The sequence below is a fragment of the Meleagris gallopavo genome, chromosome 4 (genome assembly GCF_000146605.3).
Source record: "Meleagris gallopavo isolate NT-WF06-2002-E0010 breed Aviagen turkey brand Nicholas breeding stock chromosome 4, Turkey_5.1, whole genome shotgun sequence".
NCBI lineage: Eukaryota > Metazoa > Chordata > Aves > Galliformes > Phasianidae > Meleagris > Meleagris gallopavo.
In genome coordinates this window covers 2,197,254-2,211,593 of record NC_015014.2, presented here as the reverse complement: position 1 = coordinate 2,211,593, position 14,340 = coordinate 2,197,254, and the positions used below count along the sequence as shown (strand labels likewise).

Below are 14,340 nucleotides of genomic sequence, written 5' to 3'. Positions count from 1 at the left end.
GTTCTTTCTTCAAAAACTGGACATTCACAAGTCTATGGGGCCAGATGGATTGCACCCTAGAGTGCTGAAGGACTTGGTGGATGTGGTTGCCAAGCACTCTCCATCATTCCTCAACAGTCCTGGCTAACCGGGGATGTCCTGGTGGACTGGAGACTGGCAAATGTGATGCCCATCTTCAAAAAGGGCTGGAAAGATGATCCTGGTAGCTACAGACCTATCAGTCTCACCTCGGTGCCAGGGAAGGTTGTGGAATGGATAATCTCAGGAGCCATCATGGACCAATTAAAGGTCAACCAGGGGATCAGGCTCAGTCAACACGGGTTTACAAATGGTAGATCCTGTTTGACAAACCTGATTTCATTCTATGACAAGGTGACCCACTTAGTGGATGAAAGTAAGGCTGTAGATGTGGTCTACCTGTACTTCAGTAAAGCCTTTGACACTGTCCCCCACAGCATCCTCATGGAGAAGCTGGCTGCCCACAGTTTGGATGGGCGTAAGCTTTACTGGGTGAAACACTGGCTGGATGGCCGGTCCCAAAGAGCTGTGGTCAGTGGAATTAAATCCAGCTGGCAGCCAGTCACGAGTGGTGTCCCCCAGGGCTCGGTACTGGGGCTGCTTCTATTTAACATCTTCATTAACGATCTTGAGGAGGGAATTGAGTGTATGCTCAGTAAGTCTGCAGACGGCACCAAGTTGGGAGGGAGTATTGATTTGCCAGAGTGAAGAAAGGCACTACAGAGGGACCTGGATAGACTGGATCGATAGGATGAATAAAACTGCATGAGTTTCAATAGGGTCAAGTGTCGGGTCCTGCATTTTGGTCACAACAACCCTAGAAGACTCTACAGGCTTGGGAAGGAGTGGCTGGAAAGCTGCCTGATGGAAAGGGACCTTGGTGTACTGATGGACAGTCGGCTGCACATGAGCCAGCAGTGTGCCCAGGTGGCCAAGAAGGTCAATGGCATCCTGGCTTGTATCAGGAATGGAGTGGTGAGCAGGACCAGAGAAGTCATCCTGCCCCTGGACTCAGCACTGGTGGGGCCCGTGCTGGAACAGGTCCAGAGAAGGGCAACAAGGCTGGTGAAGGGTTTGGAGAATATGGTCTATGAGGAGAGACTGAAGGAACTGGGGCTGTTTCGTCTGGGGAAGAGGAGGCTGAGGGGAGACCTTATTGCTCTCTTCAAATACCTGAAAAGTGACTGCAGCAAGAGGAGGCTTGGTCCCTTCTCACTGGTGACAAGATGAGGGGAAATGGCCTCAACTTGCGCCAGGGTGAGTTTAGGTTGGAAATCAGGAAAGCCTTCTTTACAGAAAGAGGTGGTTGAGTCACCATCCCTGGATGTGTTTAATATACATTTGGATGCGATGCTCAGTTACGTGATTTAGTGAAGTGTTGTTAGAGTTAGGGTAGTATGGTTAAGTTGGACTAGATAATCTTTAAGTTCTTTTTCAACCTAAGCAATTCTATGATTCTACAATTCTAAATTCTATGATATACCAATACAGTTTTTAGAATACTCAAAACCTAGCAGTAACCTGAAAACGGTACAAAACAAAGCCAATAAGAAAATAGTTGCCAATCTGAAGAGTTCATTCCTAGTCCCTACTTAAGTTAGTCGTAGAAAATTTAAATCATTGAATCACAGAATCATAAAATCATTGAATATACCAAGTTGGAAGAGACCCACATGGATCATCAAGTTTAAACTCAACTTTAATATCACAGTCCTTGTGAGAGCAGAGGATTTCCTGAGGAATGGATATTTCATTTCCCAGAATGAAAAGGAGCGTTATTTACAGGAATTCAGGAGCTAGAAAAGGAAATCCAGAGACTGGTTTGTAATATTTTTCCATTACATTTCCCTCCTCAGCTTCCTTGACGTATTCCTTTTCGTGCAACTACAGTCTGAAGCCAAACAGCACTTATCAGCTATCACAGTGACAGATACTGCCATGTAAATTCACAGTTGTTACTCAAACTGCTCTGTTTCAACACTTCAGGTACACAACTACTGAGGTCTTTGAAGGCCTCAAAATGCTCACACCACTGGTGAGGTTGGGAAGTATTTTAAGACTTTGTCTTCACATTTTTCTAGTATACGGCTGTTGTTTGAGACATCAGAGGTACTCCAAGTTTAAGAAGTGCTTATAATACACCATAGTGTTTATCTCCAAAAAATTCATAGGCTCTTTCAGCCTCTAGCACTTGTTACAAGTCCTTCATGCTGTCATGTACTTATTCTACTTGAAACTGCAGCTTATTTCCCAGACTCCCAACTAGCTACTCCTCAGCAATGAAGGTTTTTTCCTAATTGTACTTATTTTTATTAAAAATGATCTGAACTACTTGTACACCAGGTTTGAAACTACAAACCTGGATCAACGTTAACAGGATATAAAAATAGGCATGCACAAAAAGTACATGCTCCACGTGTAGTGATTCTAAAGGACATTATTCTAAACAGAAGAGTTCTTCCAATGTTAACTTTCAGCTTTTCTGATGACAATATGCTGAAAAACATTCCAAAGCATTCGTGTAAAATGAAGATTCAACTCAAGCTGCTGAAAGACTCGAATACCAATAGCCACAATCTTTCTAGTAAATCCTTCACTACCTTCACAAAACTTGATGTGTGATTCTTTAAAAGTTCTTTAGTAATAGCTAAATTTTGGGGCCATAGCAATCCATTTAGTTCTCCTCAAGACGCGATGGAGCACGCCAGAAGCTCTGTAACAGATCACATTCAGTTTATGCCTACTTGCATACATGGTTTCACTAGGACTGTGAATGTCATACAGATGTATAGTGGCAAGATCTTGTAGGTCTTTAGTGATGTCACACATACTTCAATTCCGTCAAGAGGCAACTTCCTTGGTAATGTTCAGCATCTGGACTTGAAAGTATGTGGTAAATAAACATAAGTCTTTTCTGCTTTGACTACATCACAGTCCTCAGCTAAAACAGCAAGAAAAGGTAAGCAGTTTTCAGTATAAGCAAGCATGGAAACTGATTCCATACAACTACCACTTTCATTCCTTTTACAGCATGCCCTTATCCTGAGCACCAGAACATGTGTTCTTCCTTCAACACCAGATATTCAGCTGAGGAACCAGCAACACAAGAAGGACCACTAAATCAAACAGCAGCACCCAAAATTATTTTCTAATTCAGAAGAATTCACAAGAATGGTTCTGTCTTTTTCTTCACACACACACAAAAAAACAAACAAACAAAAAAACAAACCACCATGAAATCGGTAAGATCATTTCCTTGATGTCTAAGATCTACTTTGAATTATTCTCTTTATGGATCATTAAAATTTAAACCACTAGAGGATTCAAGACTTGTATTTAAACAGTGTACGGCAGTACTCCTAGAGCTATGATTGATACAGTTGTTTTGATAAAAGAAATGATATCTCAAATCAAGACGGAACTAGCAGATCATATTTTTATGATTTCATACTCAGTATGAAAGCTGAATGTATTTCAGAATGTACATACAGTAATTCAGAAGAGATGCTGCTCATACTCTCAAGTACCCACTTGTGGAACAAAGGAAATTTGACTTGTCAGAACTGGGACCTCCTTCAGGCATTTAAGTGCTACACAAGAAGGAATTAGGAAGAACATTGTTCTGCAGGCTTATGCTCCATAGGATATTGTTTCAGCAGATTACTCTGTCTGTTTCTCTTTGCTCATTTGGACTATTGTCTGTGTGCTGAAACCTGTATGTAGTGAAGCATTTGTTTAATTTAATAAGTGCTGCTGCCATTAGACATTGGCCCTGGAGTGGTTTGGGACATCAAACATGTCTTCAGGTAGACTGTTAAACATCTCTCTGCCCATAGGACCTGCCCACTTTTTCCTTGCAATACTCAAGATAATCAGAAAATCATTTACTCACTGTCAGCACTGTCTATAACCTTCCTTAATAAGCTAGCTCAAGAGTTACCAGCTATCCATCACATTATTTTAGATATGCTTAATGACATTAAGAGGTATATCCCAAATACAGAAGTAAAACAGCTCTAGTACTGAACGCATCAGTTCCACTGATCCATTTCTAACTATACTTTTAAAAAAAAAAAATGAACACATTATAGCTACGTTTAGTCTTACTGCCTATCTTTAAACATTAGAAAAAAGGCAAAACATCCAGAGACATAACTGTTAACTCAAATTAGAGCTCATTTTCACTGAATAGGCATCTTAAAGTGAATATTTCAACTCATATAAAATGTTTTATTAATGGGCACTAGATGAAAACTGGATTCTTTTCTCATGGTAGCTGGAGTGGGAATGAAAGAATAAACGAAGCATTCAGCAACAGGAAACAACTCCTCAGTGTATATGAAAACAAACAATGGGGAGCGTGATTTTCTTTAGAATATTTCATTTATTTGTAATTTTCTTTTTAATAGGCCATCAGTAAAACGAAACAAAATTCAGTCAAACCAGATATTATTGTAGCATCATTAGCGAGTGCCAGTTTCATAGAGTTAGCTGATTAAACAGGCAGCCACTAAATACTTGAAGCAACTGTGTATTTATGCTATTTAATTGGTGTATTCTCACTGCAGTCTTGGTGCCAAACTCGTACAGTGAATTAGCCCTTGATATCAGAGAAGAGAATCAGTACAAAAAAGTTATAGTCTCTTACATCATAAGGAAAATGATGGCAGTGGTAGTGAAATAGTACGGTCTTGCACCCAAAACATTTTGTGGTTATTCTAGCCAGATAACCCTTCTTTTGAATTTTATGTTTGTAATATTAAAAAATAATAATAATAATAATAATAATAAAAAATCAAGGATCTTAATCTCAATAGTTCAGCAAAAACAAAAACTCAATAGCCTTTAGTAAAACATACAGTATGGAAGCTGAAATTTTAAGTCTCTTCAAAAACCTTAGTTTAGGCTCAAAAATCAGGTCAAACATTAACACAAGTTCAGAACTGGCTATGCAAAGCCATCAGACTAACATCGATCCCTGGCACACCTCTCTAACGCAATCGGATGTGTCAACAGAATTTCAGTGAGGTGGTCTCCACTGAGCTGTTCTAATTAAAGACAACGTACCAGTAGCTAAAGAACAAGCTTTTAGCTCATCTTTCCATACTTTATTTTGCACAGTTAAGCTAGGCTCGTAGTAGTTGTGCAGTCACTTGGGCATTTTTTTGGCTCATCATCAAGTTTTTTTGTCGGACTGGAAGACTGGGAACCTTTAAGAATCCTCACAGATCCGTTCCTCATATGACCTTGAGCATTGGTGCCATAATTGCATAGACCTACAGCTGCAAAGAAAACTGCAGGTTAGCAGTTTGCCTAGAACATACCCAGGCACCAAATCCTCCCTCATACGTGTGTGTGCCATGCCTGAGCTGTGCTGAGGATGCTCTGCTTGCTAAGAGCACAAAAACAAGCTGTACTACAGCATGGCAATTCAGAAACACGGAGGGTTTTATTACTGAGTGGCTTCAGGTCATCAGAACTTAAATGTTTTTTTTTGCCAGTCATCTTTAGGGAAGAAAATAAGTGAAGCTTAAAGACATACAAGTCTTTCTTATGGAAGGAGTAAGCCAAACACCACTCGTCTAGATAAAGAGCATCCATGCTATAGCATTCATACAGTCAGTGCCGTCCTCCTGCAATATATACCAGAAAATTTTGCACGTTTCAAAACAATATCTTTAGGTATGGCCATGATTTTGTTTCACTTAAAACAGAAGCTTATTGCAAGCTATTTTTCAAATGGTCGTGATTTTTAATTATAGCATGAAACTGCAGGAACAAGACAGTTGTCATGCAGGACTTGTGAGGATGCTCAAGCACATGAAATACTGCCAAATACATACAGAAATACTGAGCAGCACAACTGACAACCAAATCCAGCCACTGTATGACTAACGAGAGAGAAAAAAATGCTGCTTATCCTACTAGAAGCATATTCACTAAAAGCTCACATGCAAAACACTTATTGCCAAAGATTCTTCTCTATCACCATAGCAAACATTTCAATTTTAACCCCCCAAAAATGTGTTTAACTGTCAAGAGGTATAAATATCATCATGAATCTGCTAAAATCTTGGTTTCCAAACAGAATAATAATTAGAATCTTACTTAAGGAAATGACAGGTGTGACTACTAGGCAGCTTTGAAACAACTTTTTTCTTCAAACTACACGGAATGTGTGAGGTGGCCAAACTAAATATTTTTTAAATGGATCTTTAGGTAGATTTGAATAAAGAAAGCAGGTAAGAAAGTCAGGTACGAGTGTCAAGTGAAATCTCAATTCTGAAATTTTGCCTTGAAGGTATTAAGTCCTTTTATTGTTAACTTCCAATCAAACACAAGTAGGAGAATGACTGGCAAATGGAGAATAAGTCGAGCTGAACTGCCACTTTTAATAACCCAGTTTCCATTTAAACAGTGATATGGCCGTAGGGTTTGAGAATTTGTCACTACCATGCACTCCCACTGATAGTAAAGTAACTGCAGATAAGCCAATTTTAAACAATGTGCTTTGTTTTATCCTTTTGGCCATTTAAAAAAAGAGAGAGAGAAAAAAAAAAGAGGAGGATAAAAAGTTAACTGTATTTATACTGAAAGTGGATAATCATTTTCAGCATTGCATATATGCAAAACAAACTTACCTTTCTACAAATGCAGCTGACAACACAAACCGTTTCAACAGTGATTGAAATTTCATCAAATAAATGGAGGAACAGCATTAGTTTTATTGTTAGCACTTAGGGATAAGGCTTCAGCTTCTTCTTGCTGAGATATTAAGCTGTGCCTCAGGGAGGTCACACACACAGGTCAATTAACAGCTGCAACAATTACAGCTATTTTAATAGATTTTTGTAATGAATGCAGAAGATTAGCACCCAATTTCAAATTTTAATGCAAATCATATTGCTGGAAAAAAAAATGCTATCAGATTTCAAATTTAATCAAGGAAAGCAAAAACAACAACAAACTTAGCCTCCAGGACCAAAATAAGAACTCTGAGTAAAGAGTTCTGGCCTGTTCAATGCAAATGACCAGGTTGTGTGTCCATTTCCTAGAGCTTATAACCAAGTGCACTGACTCTAACATCTACCATATCACATTGCTCACCTCCTGCACTACTCTAATTCTTCAAAATGTGTACATTATGAAATTGGATTTCTGCTTAGAAGACTGTATCTCCCTGTGTATATGTTGAATTTATGAAGCAAAAACATATTTCTCCACGTTTATTATGCTAAAAAATATATTGAAATTTGATTGCAAGTTCCAAGTTATTTTCCCCACTAAATAGATCTCAAATTGCCCATTAGAATAAAATACAGAACAACTCAGATGACACAAGATATACACACACACACTTGTACAAGTGTTCCACACACAGCTTCAAAATACTGAAGAATTTTGGTAAAATCTTTCAGTCTTATCTAACAGGTTTAGACCGTTAAACAAAAAATCAGTGATGTTAAATGCTAGAGAGAAAGCATACTTCATATAAGCATCTAAACCCAGAAACTGCAAAACTGCCAATTAAATCTACTGAATAAATCATGGGCAAACAAATGTCAAGAAGTGAGTAAATAGGAATGACAGGCAAAAAAAAAAAAAAACAACCAAAGTGAAGTCACACAAAAGCAGTGACAAGGTAAATCAGTGCAAAAGAATGGCAAAATCCACTTCAAGTTATCCCAGGTTTCATAGTTTTTTGTTTGCAGATTATATTTTCTTAGACACGTATTTCCTTGTTACTTTTGCCTGCTTTGATGTAAGTAGCAGCCCTAATTGTATAATTCAAATTTAAACCAGCAGTTAGAATTAGCCAAGACATTGACTCTGAACACTTCACAACGCGTAACAGACAAAACCCAACTGCCTACACAAGGACAAAGCAACCAGTACAACAGTCTCTACCAAATTCATTTGTAAAATTAATTACAAAGATTATATTGGTCTGATTACAGAATAATTTACCCACCAATGGATTCTGACCTTGAGCACTTTCCATACATAACCAATTAATGTGTTTCAGTTGACATTAGTTCAACCTTGCAGAACAGCTACGGCTCAGCATTGAAACTTGTTCAATCAACTTTACTTCACAGTGGTCAACGTAGGAAAAAATACATATGCATAAAAGAAGGCATGCAGGTACATTTCTTTGCCTGCACGAACGTTCAGAGGATATCAGACAACCCAGCAAATCTCCATTTAGAGCCTAGATTAGCTACGTTGAGTCAAAATCTGATAAAATTGTTTCAGTAAGCTGCTTGTGTGAATAATGAAACTACAGCTCTCAGATACATACTGTAAATCTGATATGACATTAGATCACATCCCTGCTAATTATAAACCACGTTAGATTTATTGATTTGGCATCTCTGGCACAAGCAGCTAGTCGCTACTACTTCAACAGAATTGATGTGAAACAAAATGACATCTTACTCTCATAAAATAGCATCCCAGATCCCTTAATTCTATATTATCTCACTGGTTACAAAAATTAATGTAATATATTTCACCAAGCAAGAGTCAGTATTAGCTCTCCCCCAGTTACAAGTAAATTACTAAACTGTTTGATCAAAATGAAGTGGCCTATTTATGTTTACAGACTCTACTCTGGGTGAGGGAGCTGGCATTAAACACTGTCCTTAAAGCACTCTAGAATGAATATAGAATGTTAATATATCTAATCATACAGAATATAATTAGAACTAACATCATGTGAAAGGAAGAAGAAACACTTACTAGTACAGAACTTCATTTGCTTCATGCCTTTCATATCGAACAGTTTCACACATCAGTCTGAAAGAGAAAGAAGTCATTTTTAATTACAATTTATATCAGCATCACAGGACTTCACTTCCTGAACTCAGCCAGCATTTTCACATTTGCCTCCAGCTCTTACTAACCATCAATTTAAAGTTAAGACGATTTTTAATTCAGGAAAGTAGGTTGTTATAAGACTATCCATTAAAGTTATTAGTTTATCCAAAAACAGATCTAACTTAGGACGTGACATAATTGCTGCCATGAAAAAAAATCTGTACAACGATGGTGATCTCTGTAAGGTTATTTGATAAAAGTAAGTTGCTTTATGAAGAAGCAATTCAGAATTTTAGTAGTTGGTAGAAATTTGCAGTACGTAACACTCACAGATGCCATGATATATGATTTTTGAATTCAGCAACTTCACTTAAAAATTACCAGGAGATTTTAATACTGAAATCCCAGAGGGCTCAACACGAAGAGAACTTCCTGCAGGAAAATTCCCTAGTCTAGAAAGGAGGATTAAAACACTTCTACCACATTTCTCAGGCAGAATGAACAGACAGCAACCATAACAGAATTTAACACATATTAGGAAACACAATGTTAACTTAGTGGAGGGGGGAGGGATGGAAATGAATATAATGGAAATGAATATTCCATTTCTGTCCATTGCCTAGAGGAAATGGGCTCAGCAAATCATTGCAGGTGGCAAGGAAATAAAACCCACCACCTCCCTTGAACATCCTGGGCACTGAAATAAACTACAAACACCCAGGCACTTTGACAGATCATCATATAGAGATTTGCTTAAGAGGCTCATGTGAATATTCAAATGAGGGACTATATTTAGATTTAGGGAAGAAATTCTCATTCCTTAAGAACCTCAGCGTACCAATGACCAGCTACTACTCACAGCTCATGGCTTCTTGTTCAGGCAAGAAAGTCTCAAAGGAGTTGACCTGAGGCTTTGAAGAGTTGCTCTGGGTTTGGTGTGACATTTGAAAACTCCTTGTTATCGTTTCTCATAGCTTCTCAATTTCTTCATTTCAACAGCCAGTAGATTATTAGAAGTCATCTTCATCCTCATCTCTTTCAATATTTTACTCGTTAGACCTGCTCACTAATAATGCTTTTTCTGTCCATAAATGGCAGGCTTTGTCAGGCCTTGACATTCAGACTTCTTGTAAAAAAGAATTGGGAACTTAATTCTGTTTGCTCGGAGTTTTATTCTTATGACCCTTCACCCAGAGATCTCTGATAACTTATTTATAAACAGTGCATGAACTGTTTCCAAGTCTTATGTACTGTATACAAATTTCTGCTAAAGAAAATAACTTCTGTCTTCCTTGCTCAGCAAGAAGCTTCCAAACCATAGGGCTTCCTCTTTCTCAAACACCAGTTCCCACCCTAGAATGAAGTCTTGCTGAGACCATACAGACCCCAAATTGCTACTGTCTGCTTCCACCACTGTGTCCATCACATTCTATCTTGGGTCCTCTGCTTTGAGAGGGACACGAAGAACAGACATGAGGTTAGTGGAAATAAGATACCAGAAGAAAATAAACGGAAAGTCATTGCTAGCTATCAGATTTTAAAATGAGAATACTGCTTAAGGAACATACTAACTACTGGTCTGAAAAGATTGTGGGCAACAAGCCATTCAGGAGTAGGAGTTACAGGAAACAGAATCCCTTTAACAAGCAAGTTTGGTTCCCGTGTGAATTTGAGGGAAAGGAAGTACATTCTTGACAAAGTCACGCAAGCTCATGGCTGGCTCTCTGAGTTTCACAGCCCTTTGGAACCACTATTATGATGGCAATGCAGAAGATAGACAAGTGCTTAAATTCTTGTGCTAAACTGAAATAATTAGAAGCTACAGTTGCAGAATATCAAAACCTAGACCATTTCCTCAAATATTTTAAAAATGTACTTAGATCTTGTCAGTGCTGGTGTTTAATTTTCACTCAAGTGTGTTCTAGTCCAATTCCTGAATATACTTAATAAATCCAAGATGAGATCATCAGAAAACTATAAGCAAGCTATTCACTATATTTAGCTACATATATGACATATATATATTAAAATAGCATAAATATATATAATATATATATTTAGGCTATATTTAATATCAGTATTTTAATTCATCTCAAGTTTCTCTGGTATTCCACAGCTGCAACAAATGCCATATCTTAAAGGATGCTATAAAAGTTTTTTGTCCCACATCTACAGAGATTCCAGCCTTTGCCATGTATGGAACTAAAAACAGAAACTCTCTTCTAGGAATGTACTGTGCTGGGAGAGCTAGCTCAAGTTCCACACATTCCTAAGCAAGAACCTCATTTGGCACAGGAAGCCAAAAAGCAGAAATCAACACACCATGCAACCACATGTGAACACTTGGATCTCTATAAACAAGTTAACATCACTTCAACTCCAGGTCTGCAAAACTTGATGTTTTAAAAGACTTGCACATAAGAGCAAAACATGAAAAACTTTACTGAATGTGATTGTGGAACGCTTCCAAAGTAGAAGTAATTACACACCTACTTTGAAGTCAACATTCACATGACAAAACGCAGATTGGGAGGAAGAAAATCCCACTTCTATTTTCTCACAATTACAGAACACTGGCTTGGGAATGCAGATTCTGACAGAATGATGAAGGAGGAAAGCAGAAATTACAACAGCATTAATCAAAGTTGCTTCAGCATCTTCAGGTGTGGCAAAAGCTGACAAGCCTCATGATGCAATACAGTGATTTAACCTCTTTCTTTATAGAACATACAGGAGATATGGTGGTCTTTTTTTTTTAATTATCTACCAGCTGCAAACTGATGTTGCTCAAACGCCCTTAAAAGCCTCAGTTGGTAGTAAGATGTTTGTGTGAAGACAACTGGAGCAACGACTTAAAATCAAATAAACAAGTCTTTTAAAAATATAAAGTTTATCTGGAAGTCTTTATTACTTTATTAGAATGCTTTATGAGGCAAATCCAATTACATTTATTAGTAGTTTATGACTAAGTATTATTTGCATAGCACAACTTGCCTAAAAGTTCAGCACAAAAGCAAGCACAAACTGAAACAGAACCCAAATAACAAGCTGCTTTTGTGATTATTACATCCTAGAAATGGACCATATACCAACTTCTGTTCAAGACTGGAACCTGTACATTGCATGTAAAGCATTTACTTCCAGCCTCAAAGCTTAAACAAGAAAAACAACACCATAATGTAAAAAATATATAAACTAAAAGGAGCACGCAGGTATATAAACAATAGCACCTACACGAAGAAATCATTAAGACAATAAAAAAATTGAATAAATATATGCAACGAGCTTTGGAATGCAAGGTATGGTACACAACAGTCATGTATAGTTAATAAACATGCCATCCATTTATTTTATTAGTGCATGAATATGCGTTATTTTAATACCTTAAATATTTCAGAAATAATGAAATAAAATTGATTAAATGTAAAAAACCTGTTACTACAGTTATGGCATATAACTTCAAATCTTCACTTCTTTTCTTGAGAGTTTAATAGCTTTTTCTAGAAGAAACTTAATTGTATGGCCAAAGAAAGCAATATCTTTTATACTCATTTTAATCAAACTTTTATTTTCTAAATAACATTGCTGCATTTGCCATCAGGCATTCATGCAATACCTTACTGTAAAGTATTCAACTTTACGTTTAATCCTCAATAAAAACAAAAAGATTGTTAAATGCTTTCCTTTCAATAAGTAACAGTGAAGATTATACAAGAAGATATAAAGTTTAAAAACCATTCCTAGAACAGTAGGAAAATTCATTTTTCTGGTAACAGGCAAATTGCACTTGTCTTCAGCCCAGTTTTACTCTTTCCATAGCAGGGAGAAGACTAGCCTCTTTACTCTGCAGTATCTCTCCCTTTACACCCTTCGAGACTATCATACCTCTCTCCTCTATTTGCTTCTCTATTGGTAATTTTCCAGTATGAAATCTCATAAAGAAACAAGGATAACCACCGCAGCAAGTCTGCCAACAAAACAACCTAAGTAGAGCACATGTCTCCAGTCCAAACTTTTGGCTGTCCTGACACTCAAGATGACATAAGATTTAGAGACTGAAGGACATAATGGATTTCAGTAGACCTTTTTATTATTCAGTGGAGAGCAAAGAAGAGGGAGTAGCACAACACTCCATGCTCAGAAGCAGTTCAAAATTATTTCTGATTGGCCCTTCTGAATGCGTTCAGGGCTGGGCTCATACCCAGGACAGAAGTAGTTTCAGACAGAAGAGTTCAAAACATAGACAAATCTATAATTAGCTGAAAGCGTTCTCAAGTAGAAAAACTGTAACTATCTTGACAACATTTAACTTTGATGATCTCTTCCTATGAAAGTTCAAAGCTTGTGTAAAAAAAAAGTGATAAAAGTTATGAACTCCTTCGTATAAAGCATGAAATTCTGTTTTAATAAAATATATGCATAATAAAAATGTTGGCAGCAGAACCTCTTCAGCACCAAACTTCTTGGCCCTTTTTTGATGCGAGGTCAAGTGCAAGAGACGCTTACATTATTATTTCTATGCTTTATATAAAAAATACTTTTAATAGAAGATTAACACGTCTGTAAGAAACGCAGATTCTTATAAGATTGTGTAAACCTTTTCTCCACACACAAACAGTAGTATCTATACAGCATCATACCTTAGCTGATGTTCTCTCAGATTAGACAAGGCTTCCATTCCATGCAAATACGAATACACAATCTCCAAATCCTACAAGCAAATGAAAAACACAGTTAGGATTCTCAATTTGGTACAAGCTGTTAAAATACTGCTTTTATAATTCACCCAGAGCTCTCCCATTCCAGGCCACGGGAATATTGGAAATAACATGCTTACAGGCAACTAAGGGCAAGCTTCATGAAAACCTTTGATTCCCCTTTGGAAACTGGCACAGGAAAGCATTAAAATATGCCCAATCATAACATTCAAAGACAGAAAACCTTTATGCTTTTGCTCAGTAAGCAAGCCTGGTCCAGAGTTCAATGGAGCTACTTTGCAACTGTCCAGCTTCTCAATGGCTGTGCATCCAAAACCCTTCATTTACTCCATAAAGGAATACAATAGGAAAAATAGGCCTTCCATATGGAGTGGAAAAAAGGTACAAAACACTGAGCCAAAATTACCCGATGTAAATAAAGGTTTATAAAATATCTTCAAATGGAAACTAAACCGTGAGCTTACGTGAGAAAAAGGTGAAGCAAACAGAAAACTACTGCCATGAGATAACAACAAGAAAAACAAACCCTTATAAACAAAATGCCAATTATATGATAAATTTTACATTCAACCTACAGATAACCATCGCAGACCTCTGACAAGTAGCACAAAAACCAACACCCAAGGACTGAAGCTTCCCAAGATACAGCTATGGAAACACTAACATCAGTCTAAAAGCACTGCTAATGTTACACCTTCCCATCACTTCAGAAAATTTCAGTTCAACTCCATCTCTAGGATAATTTAACCTTAGTTGGTGGATTTGATAGTTTCACCATCCTTTT

General features: G+C 37.4%; 1 protein-coding gene across 6 annotated transcripts in view; it reads right to left on the bottom strand.

Annotated features, from left to right (window-relative positions):
- Positions 1 to 13,579, bottom strand: part of RAPGEF2 (Rap guanine nucleotide exchange factor 2) — a 122,099-nt gene extending 108,520 nt beyond the window's left edge. For all 6 annotated transcript variants that reach the window (XM_010709445.3, XM_031552999.1, XM_019614435.2 and 3 more), the window contains exons 1-2: positions 13,479 to 13,579; positions 8,761 to 8,817 (exon numbers count right to left, since the gene is read on the bottom strand). In XM_010709445.3, coding sequence (XP_010707747.1) covers positions 8,761 to 8,817; positions 13,479 to 13,516 — 95 coding nt within the window. In that variant the 5' untranslated portion in view covers positions 13,517 to 13,579. The remainder of the gene's footprint in view (positions 1 to 8,760; positions 8,818 to 13,478) is intronic.
- Positions 13,580 to 14,340: the final 761 nt, after the last annotated feature.